The sequence below is a fragment of the Drosophila serrata genome, unplaced genomic scaffold (assembly GCF_035046125.1).
Source record: "Drosophila serrata isolate PLE 108 unplaced genomic scaffold, ASM3504612v1 contig_240, whole genome shotgun sequence".
Classification (NCBI taxonomy): domain Eukaryota; kingdom Metazoa; phylum Arthropoda; class Insecta; order Diptera; family Drosophilidae; genus Drosophila; species Drosophila serrata.
This window is the reverse complement of record NW_028257138.1, coordinates 1,290,812-1,315,404: the sequence shown is the minus strand read 5'-3', so window position 1 is coordinate 1,315,404 and position 24,593 is coordinate 1,290,812. Positions and strand designations below refer to the sequence as shown.

The window sequence follows — 24,593 nt, the reverse complement described above, 5'->3', positions numbered from 1 at the left end:
CGAGTATATGTTTTTTGTAGCTTGTTTATTCACCAACAACTTCAGTTACATATTGTATTTTGCATTCGCATTGTTTCCAATTTCGTATATGATGGGCGAGTATATTAAACTCAACGCAATTTCGTTTGGTTTTCCCGATATCGGGGTATCAGCTTAGTTAGCAATATATATCTCTAGGAAATAAACACATGTGTGTGAGTTAATTATACTTTAGTTTAGTGTATAGAGATAATGTGTATTTGGCATATTTAGTATATCTTCCTACTTGGTCACCATTCGTCGTCTTTATAAATAGTATATAGAATATAGTATGTTATATGTTTGTTTTGTGTTCTTCTCCTGGTTTCTCCCGGTTCTCACCCTATAAACATGGCATGGCATGACATGAGTACACATATGTATGTAGTTTCAAGGTCTGAGTAGAAATGTGATAATTGTTAGGGGACTATAATACATTTAGTTACTTTCTCGATTATTATGCTAATATATATATATATATATGCCCTGCTTTTCATATTAAATACTTTGTGACTATATGCTCGCGCTAAACTATATAGGTTTTTCATTCCTAGCGGTAATTCGAATACGAACTTTTTGAGAGAGATAGTATGTGTGTGCGGTTATCTTAGTTAGCATATTTAGCAAATACATACAGTAAGTTGTAGAATTAAACATTTAAGGTTATTACTTTCAATATATTTGTGAATACTGTGCACAAAACGCTTTGGTTAGCTGCTTTAGTAGCATTATTTGTTGTTTGTTTGACCCCATACCAGCTTTTTTTTTAGTAGATAACACTTATGCAACATTTGAACATAGTTAGGCAACAATATAACGATTTGGTTACGAAGAAATATTAGTAGTATATAGTATATGTATTGAGTATGCTGCACTATTATTCAGTTAGAAGCTATATTGTCTAATTCACACGTTTATATTGGATGCTGAGCCCCCAGAAGGGGGGCCGAAGCATAAACTTACACAACGAGTTGATTGAAAACCGAACAAAACCTTTTTCTTTTGCTAAATATCTTGAGTTGCATACCCTGTACAACGTCCTCGAACTACATAGGATAAGATATACGAAGAGTCCTTTAGTTATATGTTAGTAAAACGCGTGTGGCATGATTGAATTCGGCAATTCTTCAAAGCGTGGAAAGTCATAACACAAACACAACGTAGAATCTCTTGTGTGCTTTGAATGGATCTAAGATACAGCTATATATGGTATTTGCTCTATATATGTAAGTAGTTTCAAGTTTCACAACAATGGAACAACGATGATAATCAGCAAGTATTTCAGCTATGCGTATGTACAGTTTGTCAATATAACCTCATTGTATACCTGCGATTAACTACATTTTGTTGGCCTTTTTGTCTTTGGTTTCTGTGCCCAGTTTTGGCCATTACAGAGTTATTTTCCTTTACAATATATATCTTTTGATTTACGCATGCAAAGTCGGTTTATTATATGCCTCTAAGTGGGCTTACTTTTGCTCTAAATATATGGGATTTTACAGGACCTATGACGATCCCAACGCTTTCGAGCCTTGCAGCCATTCAAGGGTCTGGCGGCAGTATCCCTTTGAGATCCAAGGTGATCTCAGGTAGTGGAGGAACGAAATCGGTAGTACTTCTGAGGAAAGTATCTAAACCTTGGGTGGGAAATGTGAAAGTTCTAAATTTGAATGTATAATAATTTAAAATTTAATGAATCCTTCATCTTAGCGATTTCATTCCCCACTTTATTTGTGAAAAAAATAGTGCAACTGATAAAACTTACCAAAAACTGTGCACGCGTAAATTTTTTTTAATTCTATGGAAAGGTATTCCTTTTCCGAGTACTCTTTGGGTACCACAAAAATCTTATCAATAATTCCCTTAACTTGTCAGATAACTTGTGTGTGCTACAAGGTTATAGATTTGTATATTTTAGTTTAGTTTAGTAACTTTAACTTTAACAACTTGAAATATGAAATTGAGTTAATTAAGGAAGGCTGGACTCGGAGTTGTGTCCATTTAATCCTGACCAATTGCTGCGCCGTATTGCCAGAAGGTTTTAATGGGTGTCAGTCAGGAGCGGACACTGAACCGAGAACCAAACAAAGTCGCCCGGTTTTTCGGTTCTAGATCTTTGAATAAATTCCCCTTTGGACTTGTTTAAATATATCTTTCGAAAAACTAAAAAAAAAAGCTGACCGCGACTGGCAATCCTTGGAAATACCAAAATTCACCGCTCTAAATGTATCGTTATAGGTGTAAGTTCCCCTCGAGTCAAGCTCCAGAAAGTGTCAGATCCAACTGTCAGCTGCCAATTTTATTTTCCTTTTGTGGCAGATCCCTCGCGCCGCGTTGTGTACGATGCCTTCCACGGAGATCCCTTTAAAATTAACTCATATAACTTCCGATATGCCGACAAGCCAACTTATCCACCGCAGCAATACCAGAGGCCTGCTCCGCCGCCCATCAAGAAGCCCTCCTTCCAGACCTTCTTCGTCAATCCCAAGTTCGGACAGGGCTCCGAGCGGCCGCCTTCAAATAGGAATGTTCCCGCTAACAGACCTCGATTCCTGCAGGAGTTCCAGGCAGCTATAAGGCAGCCACTTAGGACTATGGCTTCTTCGTTGGCCAGGCAGCCCAGTGTTCCCGTTACCCCGCAATTGAGAAACCCATCCAGTGTCACCGATAGTCCTCTCCTAAGGACCTGCTGCCAGATGGGCGAGTATCAGAGCCTGAGGACCACCCAGAGCATAGCCACGTTGGCCAGTGGGAGCAGCTGTTCCATGAGAGCCCGTGGTGGGGCCACCCCTCGTATTTCCGGCACCACCTTCTCCCGCGGCTCCAACTTCGAGCTGCAGCCCAAAAGGGACAGGGACAGAGACGCCAGCAATGGCTGCGAGATCAATATTAACATCTGCAACCGAGACTCGAACTCCGAGGCGGACAACAATGTAAGCATCCGGATCGAAGCTGATACCTGTCTGCTGAACAACACGGATACGGTTAGGCCGCAGCTGGAACGAATTCCTCATGGATCGGATGACAGTTTAACAGCGTCCTTCGGCATAGACAAGCGCCTGTCCAAGTTCAATGTGACTGAGACAAAGCCGCGCACCAGTCCGGAATGGAAGCGGCAGCAGATGGAGCGGGCCAAGGAGCAGGCCAGGGAGGAGGCCAGGAAACGCGATCGTCAGTTTCGAGAAGAGCTAGAGCTCGAGCGTGAGAGAGAGCTGCAGAAGGAGCGAGAACGTGTCCGTCAGCGGGACAGAGAGCGTGAGCAGTTCCGGGAGCAGGACCGCCAGCGAGATCTGGAACACCTCCGAGAACTGGAGGCAGTGCGCGAGAGGCAGCGTCTTGAGGAACTGAAGCGAGAGAGCCAACGGCACAGGGAGTACCATCGAATGTGCATGTTCCAGGATCAGCTGTATCGTCAGCGGATGCAGCCCGTGCCGGCTGTACCGACATGTTTGCCCATAGTGCCACCCATACCCATACCGATTCCGGTAGTGCCCATGACCTCTCACCTGTACACTGTCACCTCAGATGATCGCCTGCCTGGAATGGCCTTCTGTGATCTATCTACCACGCGGCGTGATCGGCCAATGACTCCGAGGAGGAGTGTAAAGATAAAACCGGCTGATCCAGTTGCCCAGGAAATACCAACGGCCTGTGCCTCCTGCTCATGTGATCCTGTGGATACGCCCATTTCCCAGAATACAACCCCCAGCTCTCCTACACCCTCCTGTAGTACCATACCGCGTTCAGCTTCTCCCGACCAAAATAGCAAACCTACCCCCACTGTAGATGCTTCAACGTCGTCTAGAAGTCTATTCCGTAGTGAGATAGTCCCTGAAATCCATGAAAGTCTAGCCTGTAGCAGTTCCTTCTCTTCGAATGACAATATCCATGTCATTGAGAAATCTAGTGGCTACTTGGCAAAGGAATCCTCCGCGCAGCCACTGACTGAAACCAAACATCTGAACGGAAGGCCGCCAATTGTGACGCGTTTAAATAATATTCCCATAAGGATAACTACCTCCCGGCAAGCGGACTTCAGCATGAACCACGTCAGGGTTCGGGCATCGTCACCAGTGGCAAGGGGATCGGTGCCACATCGCCAGGCTTCTCAAGATGCCTGTCATGTAAATATCAACTTGTTTCCGGACCAACAACATGTGATGCGGATTTAAGCAGTGGAAGTCAGGGGGATTGCATGGTTGGACTCGGGGACAGATCAACTCTAAAGCAAAGAGTTGGACTGTCACCGAGGTCAGCCATGCACTTCCTCTAGGTCCCACCAAGCGGGAAAACTGTGAAAATCTGTTTCTTCAAATAGCCATAATTTTGTGAATAGTAAAGTCTTGAGTCCGCTCCTTGGTAAATGCACCCATTAAATCATTGCAATTGCAGGCGCCTGCATCTTGGCTCAGCGATTAAACCTTCCTCTGCTGGGAGTAGAGTTTATCCTTGGAAAAACTCTCAAAAGCTCTGTCTATCTCATGGTGAGCTCTTCACATAAACATATTCTCCAGTTTGCAGTAGGATCCTCTTCTTTTTCCTACTCTAACTAGAGACTTACCCGTCACATCGAACCTTTGGCTCCTCATTGCGGAGCTATATTTTCACTCAGTTTTCCGTGGTTTTCCTATGGTTTTTCTCCTCAGATATTTCTGTGCTTGATTGTAACGTGTGCTAGACTTTGGGGGGAGGTGATTTTTTGATATGATCAATGGTAAATAGATATAGACACTACTATATAGAGTGCAACATTGAACAAGAATAACGATTTCACTTGGAGATTCATATGATATTTCTGATATTGTTGGTTGTTGTTACGATTAGTTTCTGCCTTTTCCTTTTCCTTTTTTTTGGTTTGTGGTTTTCATTACACTTTTCTTTTTTTGGATTTTTGGCCGCTCTTTTGGCGACATTGCGTTGGAGTTACATCGTTTGCTTACTCGTCTTCGTCGTAGTTCTGATACGTGACATAACGTACCTGGGCCCGATCCCGGCCATAGATCAAAGACTGCAAGGAAGCAGGTAAAGAAATGGGTTAGTATTAAGAATATAGAAAATCCTCTTTGAAGACCAAACTCAAAACATGCTTAGTGAAACTCAGGCAGCGCTTTAAATAAAAATTATAAATTTTATTACAAACAAATTAAGCAGAACTTAGCACTAGAAACAATGGTAATGTAATGACTAAAAAATTAGCAAAATCAGCAACTAAAGGGGAAAATAAATTCTAAACCTAGAGCCTCTCGCTCTCGAAACCCTCGTTCGTCCTGCCAGCCGCCGCATCTGGTTCCGGAACAGATGTACCATGCATGATGGCCGGACAGGATGCCGTCATCTGGGGAATTGTTGTCCCTGCTTCAGGGGATTCCCCTGCAGCTGCGGCGGCAGCAGCAGCAGCTTCAGCCGCCTCCCTGGCCATACGTACCTTCTTCTCATCGCTCGTCGGTGGATTCTTGAGCAGGGTCAGCAGCGGGGCATACATGAAGCACAGAATGGCAATCCCGAACAGCATCCACTCGAAGCCGATGCTCTTCACCAGGGATCCGGAAAGAGCAGGACCCACGGCAAAGCCCACACAGAAGGCCACATCACCCAAGGCGTAGACACTGCCATAGACGGCCGAGTGACGGATGTCCACCAGGTAGCCCAGCTCCGGCATCATTGAGGAGTCCACCATGCCAATGGCAAAGCCCAGGCCGGCGTTCGGGATAATCAGATGAGTGATTGAGGTGGCCATAGGAATCTGTGAGTAATAGAGATCGTTTTCGGGGCGTATAGTTGTTTCTTAAATACTTTTTAAGAAACTTTGGATGACTTAAACCTAATAAGTTATGCTTAAAGCTTGAATCTATCTAAGAAAAATACTTACAAATATCAAGCAGCCTCCGATGATCACTAAGCCCAGGCAGGCGGCAAACCAGCGTCCTATCTTGTGTCCCAGTGGTCCAAACAGATTCGTGCCAATCAGGTAGCTTATGGAGGCCGGCAGGAAGGCCACGCCCTGCTCCCACCGCGTAGCACCCATATTATCCACCATCCACAGCGGCAGCGAGGGCTCCAGCATGGCTATGCCCATATTTGCAAAGGTAATGGCACCGGCTGCAATCAGGATGTAAGGATCACTGATCAGGCTCTTCAACGAAGGTGGTTCCGACTCAGCCTTCTGGATCGAAGGTTGCAGCATGAACAGCTGCAGCAGGCCGTCACCCAAAGCCAGAGCTGCCAGGATCAAAAACGGAGCCGATTTGCCCACAAACTCGTACATCACCCCACCAAATGGTGGACCAATGAGCACACCCAGAGCCAGGCCACCCAATGCTATGCCCATGGCATTGCCACGCTCCTTGTCATCCGTAAAGCGATCCGCCAGCATGCCCATGCCGGAAACCGAAGAGCAGGATGAACCAATGCCCTGCAGTGCCCGGGCCACGAATAGAACAAGGTAAGAGCGTCCAAAAGCGAAGACTGTAAAAGCATTAAGGGATTGGTGATGCATTTTGTAAAGACATTTATGAGGATGAACTTACTGATTGTCGAGAGAAACATGATCACGAAGCCGGCAAACATGGGAATGCTGTACCCAATGCTGTAGAGGAAAAAGTATATATTTAAGCTGATACTTTAAACTTAGTAAATGATATATTTGAATGTAAAGAACATTTATTTTTAACTATTTAAAGAAATATCCCTCATTGAGGCTAGAAATAATCAGCTTAAGACTTACCGGTGCGTCAGGGGACCCACAATCGGATTAACCAGCAGCTGGACAAAAGCCTTGGAGGCGAATAGCAGGCCTACTTCCACGGTCTCACCCACTAGCTCGTTGTGCCGCTCCTCCAGCTCCCGGTAGTAGGTCTCGTTTTCTATGGCATAACCAAGGATTAGGTGAGGGATGGACGACGGGCAATTACTTACCCTCCGGACTCAGAGTGGAGATCTCCAGCGGTGCCGCCTCGCTGCCATCCTTGTTGCAAGGACATGGCGTCGGCGGCGGCGGCGTGTTGGAGGTGAGCGGTGTCCGCGGGAAGCTGTCGAGCGGCGCGTCCGGATGTCGAATGTCGTACAGGAACTCGGGTATGATGGGCACTGGTTAGGAAGAGTCATAATTTGATTGCAACATAAAGAAATTTGCTGACAATTAACCTAAACGCTCTCTGTATGTAGTAGTATGTATAGTATGCCTTTGGGGCCAATTTTCGCCAGGCCGCCGCTTGGTAATTGCGTTTTCCCGTTGGGACCCGGAAAAGTTTTGTAATTGCCTTGCTGCTGGCAGAGATTGCCCCGGCCTAATTGAGTTGCAACTTGCAGCAGGCAGCAGAATAAAAAAAAGGAAACCAATGAGGGGAGGGGCCAAAATTGCGCATACGCCACGTTTACAACGATGCATTTAATTGACTCTCCAGGAAAACGTGGCTTGATGTCTGGCCTAGCACGGGGCCGGGATTCCTGTCTTCTCTGCCGGCAAATTCAATTTGTTTATTGCATGCTTCGGCTCTGTTTATATTTATTATCAACACCCAGAAGGAGAACTCGAGACTCCGGCCGACCATGGGCTCCCCCTGTAATTGCATTTCCTGCCAAGGTTGGGTCAGGGGTTGGAGTTAGAGTTGCACTTTGCCCGTTGAGTGCTGAGTGCGGAGTTTTGAAGTATTGTTCGGGGTAATTTGTTTGCCCATGGACCCCAGCTCTTCGTGGTTAGCAGAGTGACAGGCAGCTATAACATATGTTATGTATGAGCCTCCCATCGGCCTTTAATGACTGGTTAGATAGTCAAAGTTGAAGTTCTCGTACCGCCATGTGCCGCGGCCCAAAGTTCAGCGAAAGTGGAAGTCTCACCTGACCCGCAAACCCCGCAAAACCGACATATGTCGGCCATGGCACATGTGTCATCCACGGCATAACATGCCATTTGATGGCCTGGCCCCTGGCCCAAAGAGGACTCCCTAGGAAAATGACATGCAAGCGGAAATGTATGCAAATTTCACCACATCTACCTAATTGGGGTTAACCACTTGGCAAATATGCAACAGAGCGCGGCGATTAAACCATGAATTTAATGCCACCCAAGAAATGTTGCTAAGTAATTTCCAGGCCCCAACCAACAACTAACTCATTAAACTGTCTCCCCAGCCTTTGACATAAAAAGATAATTCCGTAAAAGCACGTGCAAGCAGCCAAGGAAAGGGAGTGAGGTCGCTGGTATCGATGGCCTGGGCCATGGTGGAGTGGATCAGCGGAAGTCACTCGGTCGCCTTTGGTTGCATTTCGCGTGTCGAAGACACTTAAACCGCAATGCCAAAAGGAGAAGGCGACTCGGGGCAGCTAGACAAACAAACTGGGACTGCCGTAGAGTCAGGGATACGGTATAAGGATGACTATAAGATTGGTATTTTGAAGGGGTTTAAATAGGAAAGAGGCTTAAAAGGTTTTTAAATATTCAAAGATAATCTTTATTATAGTGTTATCTTTAGAATAGATCAGAAATTTCAACTCAAGTGAACGTTAGCTTAAATTTCCATATACATTTAAGCAGCTCTTCCCTTTGTAAGGAACTCTTATATTTCATATTACACCATTTGGGAAACTCTTCATTTCAGCCTTGTGTAGGCAATTTTGGACAAAATCTTTCATTTCCCCAAGTTTATATCAATTTTCTTGAGTCTAAACTCTATTTCTAGTGACATATTATTGTGTGCTGCAGCCCTGCGGCGTCCGCAGGTCACCCAAAATACATCGATCCGGAATGCCGGGCGACAGTGGCGTCGGCGGCTTCGTCGTCGTCAAGCCAAACAGACGCGACAAGGCAGTGAGGCAGCAACTGGCGAAGCAACCAGTCATAGTCATTCACTTCCGACGAGGAAGACGACAACTCAGCAGTAACCAGGAACTGAGACCTCTAGAATATACGCTTTTGTTTATCCATTCCATTAATATGCAGAGTATTTAATTAGCGAAGAAGGAGGAGGAGCAGGCAGAGGAGATGCGACCCATTTGGGAGTCGGCCAGCAGGCCGCTCTTTGTGCGCTCCGTGTGGCAGGAGGCGATAGGGAGGCGACACTTCATACTTGACTACGAGCCGCGACAGAGGCAGCGCTGGAAGCGACAAAAAGCAAGGCTGAGAGGTGACTATATTCAGCTTTAATCTAAAGGATTAGTGATTCCAATTTTGTCTGAAGTTTGTAAAAATTATAGCCTACATTTTGGGGCTTGCATCGAGAATGTGTGGGAAGAAACTAAAATAGAGCTGGTGATCTAAGTTGTTGTCTACAATTTGATATATTGAAAGATAAAATATATATATTTTATGAAGTATGATTCCTTTATATGATTATACAGTTCACCTTATTCTTTACCCACAGGTAACTACCAGCAAACCCAATCCTGCGAGATCTTCGAGCAGACCACTGAGGACAACAGTGTCGAGTACCTGGATGAGTACCTGCTACTGGACGCTACCAAGCTGACACTGCAACAGCAACAATCCTTGCCCACAATGAGTGGGCGTCCAGGACAAATTCCCGCCACCAACGGAGGCAGAGATCAGCGTCAAAGCACTCGCTATTCCAAGAGGCGGGCTTGGCTACTGAGTCGCGGGCGTACCTACCACTTGGAACCGCATCTTGGAGAGCATCAGTCAAGGCGGAGTTCCCTACAGGACGCGGGTAGCACCCTCACCCCAACCGCTAACAATCCCGAGGAGCGACTGGCCGAAAGAGTGCTCCACTGGCTAGACTTGGCCGGTCGCACGGACATTGTCAAGGATCCGGAGCCCACGCCGCCGACCACCAGCAGTGCCCAGTTGTCCAGATCCGCCCAGAGGATGCAGCGCAATCACCATAGAACCATGAGTCTTAAGCGCGTGGCCACAGCGGCAGCGAATCACCAGCGATCGCTGGCCAGGAAGCCCAGTGCCAAGCCGTTACCCCCACAACAGGCTCCCACCCAGCAGGTCATCACCACCAATTCCTCCTCGTCCGCCTCCAATGCCAAGCCCATCACCATTATTTTCAACAAGGAGGGCGTGCCCGTGCGACTGAACCGTCCGGCCCGGAACATTGATCTCTGTGCCCTAAGCAGCAGTGCCAATACTACACGCCGATTGGCAGGTCAACTGGCTTCGGCCCGCCTGTACAGTGGAGCCACTGCATCCCCGCTGTCGGAGGAGGCACGAACGCCCCCGCTCAGCAGTCGTGGTATGGCATCCGCCGTATCGGACAGTCGCAAGCAGCTGCACATTTTCATGCCCAGTCTGCCGAAGAAGGGACTGCTGGGAGCGGGTTCCGCGAAAGGAAGTGGCATTGGAGTAACCAGTGAGGATGCCTTAAGCACCAGCTTCAGTGAACTGTGTCAACTGTAGTTGTAGATCAAAGTGAACTCTTTCTCTGTTTTAGTTAATAAATTCAGCTTGAGACAGTGAGGCAATAAAATGAAATGGAAGCTACGTTACTTTCGTTTAAAAATCATTTTTCATTATTATTTTTCTCAATTAAATATAAAATTTAATCAAAATAAAAGAAGTTAACTTCTGGAAACCGAACTTTTTACACTCTTGCAGTTCGGAATTGGACCATGAAAGTAATAACTACCATAACTATCATCATCATAACTCAGCCAATAGTGTCTTAATTTTAATTCGGAAATCATTGCTGTGCTAGTTTTTAGAAGACTTATAGGGACGATTTTATATCGATAATTATATATGATTATTTTTTGGAAAAATTTAAGTTTTAAGAATTGCATAACTTGGCCAAAAAAGCATACATTTCAATTTTGAAAAACTTTTTTGTGCTATCTTTTATTACGTTAATAAATCTGCATACCCAATTAAAAAATACAAATTTTTTCAAAATTTTAAGTTTATAACTATATTAATGGTTATACGACACTTTTATAATTTGATTCTTCCCCATCTATTAAGTATCAGAGTTCACTGACATTCACGAGGCGAACAGACTTAATTTGGCCAATTAACTGCCTTTCTTCTGTGGCTTAAAGTGTTTCTCGCAAATGCAAAAATTGCGATAAGTTTGCCACACGCGCTCGCCTTGGGAGACAGCACGCGCTATATTTGTAAGGCCACCACAGAAGTGCCAAGCCACAATAAAGCACATAATAAGTAAAGGGAAAATTAGTCAAGAACAACTTGTTTTCTGTCATATTAACATGCCAAAAAAAGGAAGAAACAAAATAAACTATTCAAGTACACCAAAAATAAATGGGTAGCCGATATCGAAGATACACGAATATAAGATGCTCTTTGGAAATTTAATTGTATTTAGTATAGGATAAAAATAACTATAAGTTGCATAATAATTTTAGTCAAAACAGTTATTTAGTTTAGTTTAGTTTAGTTATTTTAAGAAACATTTAAGAACTCTATAAGTACCTCCTTACTCTTAGGAACTCTTAGGGTATTTATTGTGTTTGGGAAGGACTACTTATTAATATCATACAATCTTTTCTTGGTTTTATTGATTTTCGTTTTTGTTTCGTTGCCATTGAAAGTTCCTTTTGTTTGCTTTTTTTTTATTTATTATTCTTGGATTTTTTCGGTGGGTTTATTTTTGGATTACCCCGAAAAGTCGGCGGCGGCATGCCCCACGCCCATTTTCTTTTGTTTTGATTTCGGTTTTGACTTCACTGTCGATTCTTGGATTTTCCTTCATTTTTTTGGGGTGGTTCCCAAGTGAAAGGAACGTAATCAATGTAATTGTGGATATATATTGCATGTTCAACAATGGCATAAAGTTGAAGTTAAAGTTTTGCCTTAATGAATGTGGCAATTTTTGCGCAGAATGCCAGCCAACTTACATTTATTATAAAATCAGGTGGGACGAGGAAATAACAAATTATTTTAAATATTTTATGGGACTTTTTCCGTTGAGAATTATATTCTTTGGAGAAGTATTAAGTAGTTACTACTCCTTAATTCAGATAAAGGTATGGAGAAAGGTATCAATGTTTATGCGAGTTTGAGTTCAAGTGATTATTCTAGAAGATTCCTCCAACTCTATCCTGGCAACTACTACTACTTTTATGGGTCTTACGACAGGCAGGACGTAAACAGTCGTAAACTAATTATGGACATTACATATCCATCAGTGTAATGGGACAACAACTGTCAACCGTTGCGAGGGAGATTCCCTGGATATCCATCAAGCGTCATGCAAGCAACACCCGAAGCTAAACTGTCTTCTTTGGCACATGTGGAAAGTTGTCGTTGTCATCGTATTATTTTATGACTGACGCGTCGATGTTTAGATTCGTTTTCAATACAACGAACCGGATATACAGGTAACGATATGGATACAGGTTTAGATACACTGCAAAATAACTTAAGTCCTGCTTCTAAAATAAAAAATCTATATACATTTTTAAAAGATTTTAGGCTTTAGCTATTTATATACCAAATATCATATTGATATCTTAAGTATTACGGTCACAAGACCTATTCTATTTGCTCTCAAATTGAAGTCCTTTATACATGCCCCAAAAAGTAGGCAATACTGTTTACCTGGTATTTCCTGATCGGTACACTTGTTTTCCCCTTCTTTTTTTTCCTGTGGGCTGTAAGCAAAAAGCTCAATGAGTCATTGCGTCTGGCATGACAGCAAACGACACCAAAAAAAGCCGCACACGATTGTGACCTTTGCCTAAATGGGTCTGGTTGGGGAGGCTAAAATAAAAAAAACCCGCGAGGGAAAACTTTGCCAACTTCAAGGCAAGCACAAAAGACAAAGGGGGAGCAATTACTTCTTTTTTTGGAGGCAAAAACTTTCGGGCCGCCCTGACGTTTGACTTTTCCTTGTTTCGCAAGAAAATGCGCAACAATACTCGGCCCTCGTGGATGGATATGGATTGCACACATAACGGCGGCATCGGACGACTTATAGACGAGCCGCTCCGCCTGCCGTGACTTATTCGCGTTTCTGCAACGGACGCGGCAGGTTCCTCCATACGACTGTGTCTCGAAGTTCGTCTCTACTTCCATAACGAGCAAAGTTTTTCCACGGCGCATTTTAATTTTCCGGCCATTAGTAGTGTGGCATGTCCACCGACGAAGACTCCCTGGGCAGTCCCCTCAAGCCGGCCACGCCCACGCCGGCGGAACGGGAGCGCGAGCGTCCACGGGGCGGACGAGCCGGTGCAGCGGAGCTGCTGCGCCACCAACAGAGCTTCGAGGCCCGGTACAGCAGCATCATCCAGAAGCAGATCTGGGAGACGAGCATCAACAAGGATGTGCTGGAGCGTCAGCTGAATGCCTACTTTCCCTTCTCCCGCAGCGCCTCGCTCTCCAAGGAGGCTTTGGCATCCACATCCGTAGAACTTGATCACCTCCTGCCCTCAGCAGCAGCAGCAGCAGCGGGCGGAAGTGTCATGAAATCTCGCTCGTTGGCCACCACGCCCACCAGGCGTCCCGTAGGAGTCTGCCTGGAGAAGCTGGAGACCGTGGACGTGGCCTCCGTATCGGAGAAGCCGCAGCTTGGAAAATAGAGCTCCCAAGTCCAGAGGATAATCTATACTTAATCATTGTGATGTCCGTAAGGTTGAAAGGCAAATTTTGACATTTTTAGGCTAAGGTAGGATAAGTCCAACTTTTGCTTGGCGTGGAGGATTTCTTATTATTTATCTATTATTTGATTAATTTATTAATTTATTTAATTTAAAAAAATGCACCCGTATTTTTACCTCAACCCATTTAGTTTCGGAAGTTTTTGAAGCTTTATTGCTTTATCTTTAACTACATTAATTTTCCAAGCAAAATGTCAAAATAAGAAGGTTTCTTTTAAATCGAAGTTTCCTTAAGATATGTTACTATTTATCATCTTAAAACAATAACATTACCCTCCTTATTTTGTTCACGAAACATAAAAAACTAAGCTTGTTTTTACCAATTACTCTATGAAAAGTTCAACAAAGAATTTAAATATTAAATCATAATTTCTTTAATTTGTTTAGATCATAGATAATCCCCAATGCTCAAGGAAACACCCCAACATTTGGCGTTACAAATCCGTTCTTGGATCATTTATGTTAATGTTTAAATACCAAATCAAAGAAAACCATAAAATCCACGGTCAACAATCGAACATTTACAGTTTCCTTTAAAATATATTGAATAAGTATTACTAACATGTAAGTCTGGCAATTGCTCTTTTAGCACCCTCCCAAAGGATTTTCCTAAGACACAATATTTGCATACCAAGCAGGCCAGGCAATGCCAATGTACCATATCCCTTTTATATATACCCCTTATCCCTGCAGCATTGTGAACCCTATTTAAGCTACTATTATTCAATCTTCTTCAATAAAACAAGAAAAACCTTATTGCATATTCAATTTGGCATCGAGTCAAACGGATAAGGCCCTGACCCATATAAATCTCCACAGGCTCCTTGGCTAAATCTAATTTATGAGCATATTATGCGATTCACAAGGGAAAAGAAAGATATGGAAACAAAAATATATATATATGTATGTAAGAGGAGGCTGAGTCAGAGATCAAATGTAATAATCAAATGTATTTGCAGCAATTTTCGCTTCAGCACCTTGAAACGGGCGCGAGACGGAAAAGCACTTAAGTGGAAATGCCTCGAGTCAAACGCTAAAAGCCCGAGTCCTTCCCCATTCCCCAACCATCCGACTGTCAGCAGAAGGGAAACGAAAAGAAACCCGAACTTCGTCTTCCATGGAGCTAATAGTTTTCCCACTTTTTCCTTTGACTTTCACTTCCGCGTGCTCTCAACAAGTTGCTCAAGTGGTTCGGCTATTTCCTTTTGGGTTTTTTTTTCGACCAACTTGTTGATTTAAATTCATGAGCGTTTATCACAAAGAAAGTTCTCGTACCCCTCGCTTCCTATTTTCCTTTTTTTGGGGAGTTTTTCCTTCGCGTGGCTGTATTTGTCAGGAAAACTGGAGAGCGAGGCCTGGAGGATTTCCACTCAATGTCCATGTGTTTGGCCAGACACTTGACACAAGCACTTGGCCACCGCACCGTCCAGTGTCCATCCCCAGAGATCTCTCTCCCCCTCATACTCCATCCCCTGTTGGGTTGGGTTTTAGTGTCAAACGCAGGACATTGGTTCTCCAGCAGCTCGGCAGCCGATGCGTGTCTACTTAATTGACTGTCGACTGCCCGGCCACTTGGAGCTGCCGAGCTCAGTCTGGTCCATTGGTCACTGGTCCTTGTTAATGACTAAGCAGGAGAGCCACTTGAGCATTGATTAGTTGTTGTCGGGGATTCTATTTAATTGCAGGGGTTTTCAACATAAATTAGGGCTACACACCTCCTAGTAAAAGGATCAGAGAGCTATGTTATTCTGAGGAATCTCTGGCTTTAATCCAGAGATTGCCACGACTCGAAATTGATGAACTGACAAAGAGCTGACAAGGCGCATTGACAGGAAAACGTTCATTAGCTTAAGTGGTGCTCTGTGGTAATTTTATGGCCTCACACTTTTCCCGCAACCTCCTGGGAAATGGACAATTTCCAGGCGATTGACTGCCAGGATAACCAGCAGAACCCCCTCCGAGAGATAAAAGCTCATGAAATGCTAATGGGCTCCAGGGGAAAAAAGATTTATGCGAACGCATTTATATACGTATGTTTCTTTCTAAGTAAAAACCGCAGGTGAACTCACCGACTGTGGTCAGCAGCATGTTGTCGAGGAGCAGGGCTATGGCAACGATGACAAGCACCAGGCGATTGGAGCCACGCCAGCTGACCATCCAGGACTTGGCGGCGGCCCAGGACCCGGCAGCGCGTGGATCCTCCTGCCGGTACTGATCCGCCGGCGGCGGTGGCTGCCTTCCGGCAAAGGACTGTGACTGATACGTGGGCGGTGGCGGTGCCGGCGGCTCCTTGCCGACGCCCAGTATCCCCGGGCAGTCCTGGTCCATGTTGCCATTCTGCTGGCTGCTGTCCAACTGTTGCTTGAAGGGATTCTTGCTGGGGGTGTTGCTGCTGCCACCGCCGCCGGAGGGAAGTGATTGCTGTTGGTTGTTGCCGGCGTTTACGGTGAAGGAGGTGGTCTCGCTAATCTCCGACTGCTGCTGCTGGGCTGTGCTCTGTGCTGGCGTGTATTTTCTTGGTCCACCATTGCCCGCATCGGTCGATGATTGCATTGCGTCGCTAGCCGCTGGTTGCTATGGAATATAAGGCAGTTTCCTCTTATTACTCATAAGCCGATTGTCTTTTTAAAATGTAATCAAATCAAGAGGAAGGCATAAGCAGCTTGGGTGCTCGGTCTCGTATTATTCCCACTCCCAGACGTCAAGCTCCATCCCTGTTCCCATTGCCAGTCCAGTCAGTCTCACGCTCGCTTTATGCCTCAATGATTTTCGCTAATTAAAAATAAATTACAAGTCTTGGGATACGAATTAAAAAGTATCTTTCACACGGTAACTCAACTCTAATTGAATCATACACAATTTAAATATTTATTTAATTGCCTTCCACCTCGTACACTTACATACACACAACGGGGCGTATGCGCAACATTTGTCATTCGAACATTTGGCGTTGCCTAACGCCAAGGCGCAAATTGAATTAGAGAACATAATTCGCTTAGAAAGGCGCACAAAGGAGCGGTCTTTCCCCGAAACTTCTCCGACTTCTTTAAGTTTTCGGTTTGTAAAATTGAATTATCGCACAATTAATAGCAAAAAGGCTCTGCTAATTGAAGCTGAAAGATGAATCAAGGGGAAACATATTTTCTGCAATTGAGCAGGTCTCATCTTCCCACTCGAGTAAATTACAATTGATGGCTGTCCGATCTGAGAATATTGATTGTATCTATGACGTCCTAGCAGGTAAAGTGTTCTCATTGAATGACAAATGTTCCTCTGACTGACTGCAACACGTTTGGGGGGCGTTGCAAACAGCAGCCACGAATTTGTTATTTTAATTGATTAAATCAACTCAAATCAACTCGAATTAAATGCGGAAAAACAAAGCTGTTGCAGTAGTTATAGCAGTAAAAAAAAAATGGTATCATTTTAATTAGCATCTACTTGGGGTTGACAAGCAGTTTGACAATTAATTACACTTTTAATGGTAATGGGAAGTTTGCTAGGGCTTGTTATCTGGGTAAATAAAAAGGTAAAGCCTCTATATAAATATACATATATTCATTTAAATAAAAGTGTGTTGAATTTACTTAAATATAGTAAGAAAACTTAAATATGTTTCATATATGATTAAATGCGAAAGATATACCCTTTTTATTTCCCAGAAACCCATGTATATATGACAAGGGTACGTTTTTATTTACTTCAATTAAATTTACTTATATGAAATCTAAGCTTGCTATTATTTATTTAAATCTTCATATTATTATTTATTGTAATCAAAATCTTACCCAGCAGCTTCCCTCGGATCAAATTCACTAAGTTTAAGGACAAAATACTGCACAATTTTTCAGCTTGTCTCTGGAATATCACTTGCACTAATGAACCTGAATTGCCTGAAGGCCTTGGCTATTTATATAGAATTCTGTTGCCGATATTGAAGTGGTTTACGATCACTTATAGCCGCCAGATACGCGCACAGAAATCTCAATTAGCAGGGAACTCCGACTGACTTCAATTCAGAAGTCAAGGCAGTATAATTTGCATTCAGGAAATACTGATGGGTATCAACTAAAGTGCACTTTCGTTTTCGCACTGAGTTCACTGAGACAGAAGCACCTCCAGGAGGGGGGATCGTTCATTCCGCGGATTCTACCGACAAGTCGGCGCTCTAAACACAAACTAAAAACATTGGCGTGATGCCAGAGGCTTAATAAACGAATTAAGTTTTTTGCACACAGATTTGAGCTTAGTTAGTCCAGGGAAGCTTTGAATTTCCAATGAATGCACAATGAAAAGTGTGTAAAACACATTTTAATAAATATTTATTAACAATTGGCATGCAATTTCGGATTTATGGGCGTGAGAGATTCGAAATAGAACAAAAGTTTTCCTTTTTGTTTTAATTCGATTATGCTAATGCATTCGATATTCAAGTTTGAGTTTTACGACTGAAGGAATTGTTTAACCATATTTTATGGATTAAATTGGATAAGGTTTACAATTGCTTTTCTGTCGCGTGTGCTCTGCTATAATTAATAATAATGAATTTGAACAAGAGATGGAACTAGCAAGACTTTTACTAAAACGATAGAAGAATGCCCTTTAGAAGATGCTTTGTTTATTCTATTTCTAATTTATTATTTACTCTTGAAATGCATGTATAGGTAAATGCAATTTAAAATAATTGCAAGATGTTATAGCATTTTAAATTGTTTATTTATGTAAGTAAATTATGCATTTAAACCTGACAGATACATAGAGTATATAGAATACATCGTAATATATTACATTCAGCTGCATGTGCGATGCGATGCGATGCGACGAATGCGATTGTTTAATTCATTATTTATGTTCCCTCATCAGATGTTTCTTTTGATTGCTGTTGTCGCTGCCTTTATTTTAATTGTTGTTGCTGCCTCTTGTGGCTATTGTTTTTGCTGTGTTAATTGCACAAGATTTTTTTCAACTGGCGACGGTCAAAAATTTAGCGGCTTCTAAGCATCGACACGCAACTTTATTTAAATTGTGCTCATTTTTCAGATTTTTATTAATTTAAACAAAAGCTTCTGGCCCGAGCTTGGGCACTGGACTTGAGCTTGACATTGAAGACGAAGATTGAAGAGACCTCACAGTTTGTTTTATATTTTTTTTACAAGGCAATAAACTGGTTTTCCTATATAATTGACCAGGAATTGAAGGTATTTTTATCCGGGGAGCAGTGTATTTTATTCCCCTTATTATTGCTGTACAAAGTTGCACAGTAGTTTTGTTTATTTTTTTTATATACTATCTATAATTGCGATTTTAATTGCAAAACGGTGGCCGCACATCTAGAACGTGTAAATGAAGCCCCTTTAAGCTAATTAGCACAAATCGACACTGCCAGGCAATCATATCCGCAAATAAGCTATAGGGTACTTGAACGTGTTTAAACATAGATCAGACCACACTCATCGAGAGCTAAGTAAGCTCCGAGTTAGAGTACAGGGAATCATTAATGGTTTTAAGGGCAACTGGGAAGTAAAAAGTAATCTATTAAGTTAGATTTCCATATATGTAGATAAATGTAATAAATGTGGCCTCAATAGGTGTACTTCTTCATCCAAGATTTATTTCTATATCATTTTGTATCAATCCTTCATTCATTTTCGTATTAACTCATTTTACCCTTTTTTTTCTTGACACTGGAACACCCACCTGAGGTTTTTGTTATATATGACTCCTCCTCCAGACTTGGCTTTCTTCCAGGGATTTTCTGCAGAGTTATGGCTTCGGGGGACGGATGGGTAGGATTGTGTGTCTGGCGTGTTCGAAAAGTCTATTGCAATTTTCCAGTTGATGTTGCCAGGAGGTTTTTGTAGCCGGATTTTTTTGGTTTTGGGTGGTGAGGTTGTGCGTTGTTGGAGTATTCCTAAGGGAGAATAAAATAAAGAGAAAAAAAGAACAGGAAACACAGGAGCAAAATGAGAAGTCGTTTAAATAAAGAAGCTTGAAACGGATTCGCAATGTCTCCGGTGGCCCAGCGATTTCTGTTGGCAGTGGCCACTTGTGGATTTTGTGTTTTGTGATGGCACTGAAGTGGTTTTCCTTCTAAAGGAGTGTTTGCTCTTCAGTTTGCTGGCGGCAAGGTCGTTGGCCAACAAGTGGAAAGCCAAGAAAATGGGAGGAATTTGTGGGGCATGCCCAACAGGAGTTGCTTAAATATATTTGAATAAGACGAATATCTATTGTTTTATTTCTGGTAAGCTATGATTAATAGCTTGTCTCACAATTAATTTGAAACCACAAATTATTACACAAACAATTTAGCTTCTCAGCAGGCGGTCCATCCAAGGGTAAATAGTATGAATAAAGAAATACATATTCAGATTTATTATTCAATACCCAAATATGCCACAGTCAATAGGATTCGGCGGCTATTTGTCCAAGGCAAATAATGAAGAGTAAATAGTATTTACATCAATATTTGTTAATACTTTTTTTTGTCTTCGATTTGTTTTTTATTTTCAGCAGCATGTCAAGCGGGTTGCCATGTCAAGCAAAAAAAATATTCTGTGTGCCTCCCAGCCATGATTCAAATCGATTAATAAATAAATACATGTAGGTATAAATAAACAGGCATTTTGTAGCCGCTTTAAAATGCAAATTTCGATTGAGTTTTTGATTGATAGGCGAATATATACCTTACTCACAAAAGAGGGGAGATTTAAAGCTTCGGAAATATATATTTAAATAAAATTTGTATGGAATATTGGCTTATTAATTGTTAAGAGCTCTTAAAGAAAGCTTTTAAGTATACTTTTATTACGACTTTAATTAACTAAAGTAAATCAACACCACATTTAATAGTTTCTGCAGATATTTGAATTTAAACAGTAGAATATCGAATTTAAATCGATCACAACTAGGCAAAAATAGAACTAAATTCCAATTGGAAAGCTTTTCTATGCTAGTTTTTATTTGGTTAACAAAACTGCATATCACATTAAAAATTCTATAACTTACAATTTTGTTTAATATTTTAAAATTTAAAAGGACATAGCTAGATTGACTCGGCTGTTAATGCTAATCAAGAATTAATGCGATTTATAGGGTCGGAAACGACTCCTTCACTAAGTTTTAAAGTTTTAACTAAAAGTATAATACCCTGCTAGGGTATAAAAAGTAAGCTTGATTTTATTTATAGTATAAAACATATGTATCTATATATCTTCCAGCTAATCAAACTAATTAACCAAAAAATACAAAAAAAGCTTGACAGCATCAAAAAACTTAAGTGACAACAATTAAGACTGCCGTGGCTTAGTAATTTAAAAAAAGCTTGTACAATAACTAAAGATTAAACACAGAGCTTTAAGAATTTTTAAAAAATCTTAGCCTTAACTTACACCCTTTAGATCTTTCGAGTTTTCACATATTTTTGGCTGATGTTTTGGCCGTTGCTTGCTGCTTGAACTTTAAACGGGTTTAACACGATTTTAGGCGCACATTTGTTTAGAATTTTTTAAAGTGTGATTCGGTTGCTGGACAACAACAGGCGGTGCTAACTGAACTGAGGTGCCACAAGTGTTTTCTGGTGCTGAGGCTGCACTGCGACTGTGGGAAACGGGCACGTCCATCAGCCACGAGATCTCATCTCGCACTGAACGAGTGACTGAACGGGCGCGATGCGCCTGGCCAGCGGCGCACGAGGCGCCGGCGACGTCGACGACCAACGACTGCGCCCAGGATGTGGATGTGCCAGTGCGGCAAGTTTATCATCAGCAAGGAGCAGGAGCAGGAGGAGCAGAAGAAGCTATAAAGGAGGCAGAAGAAGCAGCTATGATGGCAGCGCTGCCACTTGTTGTGTGATGCTGCTGCTGCTTCTGGTACTGCCTGTTGCAGAACATTCCCGTTATCCGTTCTGTCATTCTGCCCTTCGTTTGCTCCTCCGTTCTCCCACTCTCTCATTCTCACACTTTCTCATCCTCACACCCCCCCCCCATACCTCGCTTTCCTTCCTGGCATATTGATGGAAACTGCCAACGGCCATGATTCTGCTCAATTGCCTTCATTGTGTTGGCTCTCTATGTAAACGTAAGTGTGTATGTGTGTGTGCTGTTTGATTTTATTTTCACTGTCAATTGCGTTACGCCTGTAAGTATGCAACGCGTTTTGGGGTTGCCCTCGACACACACACACACACACACAGCGAAGGCACACATATATTATGCCTAATTGATTTTCGTTTCGCTTCCTAAGTGGCAAATCAATTTTAAGGGACAAACGGTGAAAGGGAACGATAAACGGGAACGGGAACAGGGACTGAAAGAAAGGACATCTTCAGTGGTTTTTATATAATTTTAGGGAAAGTCGATTTTAGGGCTGTCTTAAGGCCAACGAAATTGGAACTTTTTATTTTAAAGAGCATGTACTCTTCGTACTTTTTTATTGAGATTTTATTAATATATTTATTATAAACGGATGTATACTATGTATATTGATTAATTTAAAGAGGAAGTAAGTAACTTCTCTGGACATCTACTCGATTTTTAACAAGAAGATTAAAAAAGATTATTTCGTGAAACATAAGTTTGTATACCTTCGCAATTTGATCATGGAAATCTCCATAAATAAGCCAAAAATACATTCATTTCAATTCGGAAAGCTTTCCAGTGTTAGTTTTTATTAGTTTAACAAATTTCGAAAACTTTGAAAATATTAAATTTGGACCGGTCCAAGCTAGATCGATTCGGATTTTGATGCTGATTAAGAATATATATAGGATTTATGGTGTCGGAAACGACTCCTTTCAGCGTAACAAGATTCTGAACAACCTATCATACCCGGAAAGATAAATCTGCTTACATGGCGTATACTTAACGTAAAAACCCTTGAATTAAGTATACGCCATGTGTGTTGTAAGGGAGAATAGTTTATGTAAGATAAGTATTTCCAGTTAAAAAACATTTTTAGCACCTACATTTAAGATCAAAAAGGAAATCAATCATTACTAAGCTTCAAATATTCGTTATTTGTAAACAATTTTATATGAAAATTTTTGAACAAAACAAAAGTTTAAAAAAAGTTTAAAAAAATAACTAAGCTAAAAAAACATTAATTTTAATTCAAAAAGCTGTTTTGTGCTATTTTTTAATAGGTTAATAAATCTGCATATAAAATATGACGTTTAAAAAAAACTAAAATTTTTATTGAATTTTTGACAATTTTAACGATGTAACCCCTTATACAAATTTTAAAAATTTGGAAAAAAAATTAATTTGGAGCTGACATAGATAGAAAGACTCGGCTAATTCTGATGAAGAATATATTGATATACTTTATAGGGTCGGAAATGACTCATCCTGATTTTCAAGCTTCTGGCTGAATTAGAAAATATTTGTTTTCTTATTAAAAAACTCAACAGAAAACCGTAAAAGAAAGTATTTCTAAAATAGAAGATAGATTTATTAAAACTGATAATAAATATAAAGATCAAAAATAATAACCACTATCTGATTTCCTAATGGGCTGAATAAACACAGTTCCACTTTAAAAGTTAATGTTTTGACCATCAACTTGAAAACTGGTTTCGGTCAAGCCCTCTTGGGATAAATTAAAACTCATATCAGCAGAATACTATTATGTTAATGCCACTTTAAAATGCTCAACATAAACACAACTCCAGAAAATAAAACAGTCAAATGAAAAACTCTTAAGACAACTTTAACTAACTTAAAGTTCCTTTTAAAATATTTTTTTCTACACTTATCCGTGATATTCAAAGCATTTTCTGCCATTTTAGATTAGCATCTTCAAGTCACTTTTAAGACTCCAACTTATTCCTTGACGTGTGTAAATCATACGTTCAGCAGCATAACGAGGTCACAATTTACGCTCACTTGTTAGGCGAAGGTGTAACAGGTGTGTTACTGCATATCCCCCAGGACATTGGCCTCAAGGGAAAACGTCAGCCCGAACGTGTTGTTGCACTGATTTGGCCAATATCCGGTGAAAATTCGATGCCGGCAGGGTATTGTCGATATTGAAACCACCTGATGGCATGTTCCAAGGTGAACTTTGCTTACACATGGACTCTCTTACAATTAATCTGCTTGAGATGTTGTAAATTTATGCAACTAACCGGATGAGGAGCTCGTAAGATACAGATACAGAACCGAAACGATTGGAAAACGACACGCGACTGAATCGAAGATGGGAACAGAGATTGGCCAGAGACCGAAGCCAGAAATCTATATACACATGAGCCTATACGACGATTGTGTAGCTTCGCGATCACGTTTAGTGCCTGAAATTTGCATACAGAATTGAAGACATGAAAAATAAAATCTAAATAGCTCAAGATTATTGACCGGCTTAAAAGGTTATAAATGGGGGGAGTTATGCCCTTGATTTATTTAAGAAAATTCATCTTGAAGATGCTTTTAAAAAAAGGTAAACTTCAATTGATGTAGGTACCACTAAGTAATACAATCATTTAATTAAATATATTAATATAGCTGTAGATATTTATAGTTTGATGACATGAAATTAGAAACAAAATTCCCTTAAATAAATCACAAAAAAACCAATACGAAACCGTGCCACTTACAAATTGATTTTTAAACACTTTCTATGTGTAAAATTCTTCAATGGAAAATCAGGGGAAAACGAGGAAAAATAGCATCAGGGGCAGCATCAACTACAATAGAGCCATAAAAAATATAAAAAGGTGGAGAGTTCCATTGAAGTGTTAAAGTGGCGACGCCAAAATAACTTCAAAGTTAATGGACTAGAAATCGGCCAGGACTGATGGCATTAAATAATACAATAAATGCAGGAATGCTTTTGGGACACGCGCTGGGCTTAAAAAAGGCTGGGTGGCTGCTAAAAAGGTTCGAGTGAGACTCAGGGCCTGACAAATTGAATTTTCCACATATGACGGCTTAACTTCATATGCTGGGGGTTAAATCGATGACAAATGCGGTCGGCTTAGCGCTCAAAAACTGATGCGGGTCATTCCG

At 41.6% G+C, this 24,593-nt stretch overlaps 4 protein-coding genes across 7 annotated transcripts; 3 read left to right on the top strand and 1 right to left on the bottom strand.

The window, feature by feature from the left end:
* Positions 1–8: 8 nt before the first annotated feature.
* On the bottom strand, positions 9–21,457 carry Vmat (Vesicular monoamine transporter). 4 transcript variants are annotated; one of them, XM_020947850.2, is made up of 9 exons: positions 20,979–21,457; positions 19,288–19,501; positions 15,660–16,164; positions 6,934–7,104; positions 6,743–6,881; positions 6,546–6,604; positions 5,888–6,483; positions 5,444–5,761; positions 9–5,026 (listed from the first exon to the last, which is right to left on the bottom strand). In XM_020947850.2, the coding sequence occupies exons 3-9, from the start codon at positions 16,141–16,143 to the stop codon at positions 4,955–4,957; spliced, it is 1,839 nt and encodes a 612-aa protein (XP_020803509.2). In that variant the 5' UTR covers positions 16,144–16,164; positions 19,288–19,501; positions 20,979–21,457; the 3' UTR covers positions 9–4,954. The 4 variants fall into 4 exon arrangements, with proteins under 4 accessions (XP_020803509.2, XP_086686490.1, XP_020803281.2 ...); XM_086830364.1 differs by lacking the exons at positions 19,288–19,501; positions 20,979–21,457 and adding an exon at positions 17,379–17,802; XM_020947622.2 differs by lacking the exon at positions 9–5,026 and having other exon boundaries at positions 5,127–5,761.
* On the top strand, positions 2,116–5,024 carry LOC110180254 (uncharacterized). The gene is made up of 2 exons (XM_020947945.2): positions 2,116–2,258; positions 2,338–5,024. Exons 1-2 carry the CDS (start codon positions 2,243–2,245, stop codon positions 4,188–4,190), a joined length of 1,869 nt encoding a protein of 622 aa, XP_020803604.2. The 5' UTR covers positions 2,116–2,242; the 3' UTR covers positions 4,191–5,024.
* Positions 8,697–10,478, top strand: LOC110180356 (uncharacterized). The gene is made up of 2 exons (XM_020948050.2): positions 8,697–9,140; positions 9,378–10,478. The coding sequence occupies exons 1-2, from the start codon at positions 8,999–9,001 to the stop codon at positions 10,373–10,375; spliced, it is 1,140 nt and encodes a 379-aa protein (XP_020803709.2). The 5' UTR covers positions 8,697–8,998; the 3' UTR covers positions 10,376–10,478.
* On the top strand, positions 12,226–14,346 carry LOC110191921 (uncharacterized). The gene has a single exon (XM_086830376.1). The coding sequence runs from the start codon at positions 13,066–13,068 to the stop codon at positions 13,510–13,512; it is 447 nt and encodes a 148-aa protein (XP_086686502.1). The 5' UTR covers positions 12,226–13,065; the 3' UTR covers positions 13,513–14,346.
* Positions 21,458–24,593: the final 3,136 nt, after the last annotated feature.

Bases quoted from the DNA above. Each gene is read 5' to 3' on its own strand.
- Vmat (XM_020947622.2), bottom strand. From the start codon at position 16,143: ATGCAATCATCGACCGATGCGGGCAATGGTGGACCAAGAAAATACACG. The intron at 6,484-6,545 runs GTAAGTTCATCC...ATGCTTTTACAG, and splicing joins CATGTTTCTCTCGACAATCA to TCTTCGCTTTTGGACGCTCT. The intron at 5,762-5,887 runs GTAAGTATTTTT...TATTACTCACAG, and splicing joins TCGGAGGCTGCTTGATATTT to ATTCCTATGGCCACCTCAAT.
- LOC110180356 (XM_020948050.2), top strand. From the start codon at position 8,999: ATGCGACCCATTTGGGAGTCGGCCAGCAGGCCGCTCTTTGTGCGCTCC. The intron at 9,141-9,377 runs GTGACTATATTC...CTTTACCCACAG, and splicing joins ACAAAAAGCAAGGCTGAGAG to GTAACTACCAGCAAACCCAA.
- LOC110191921 (XM_086830376.1), top strand. From the start codon at position 13,066: ATGTCCACCGACGAAGACTCCCTGGGCAGTCCCCTCAAGCCGGCCACG.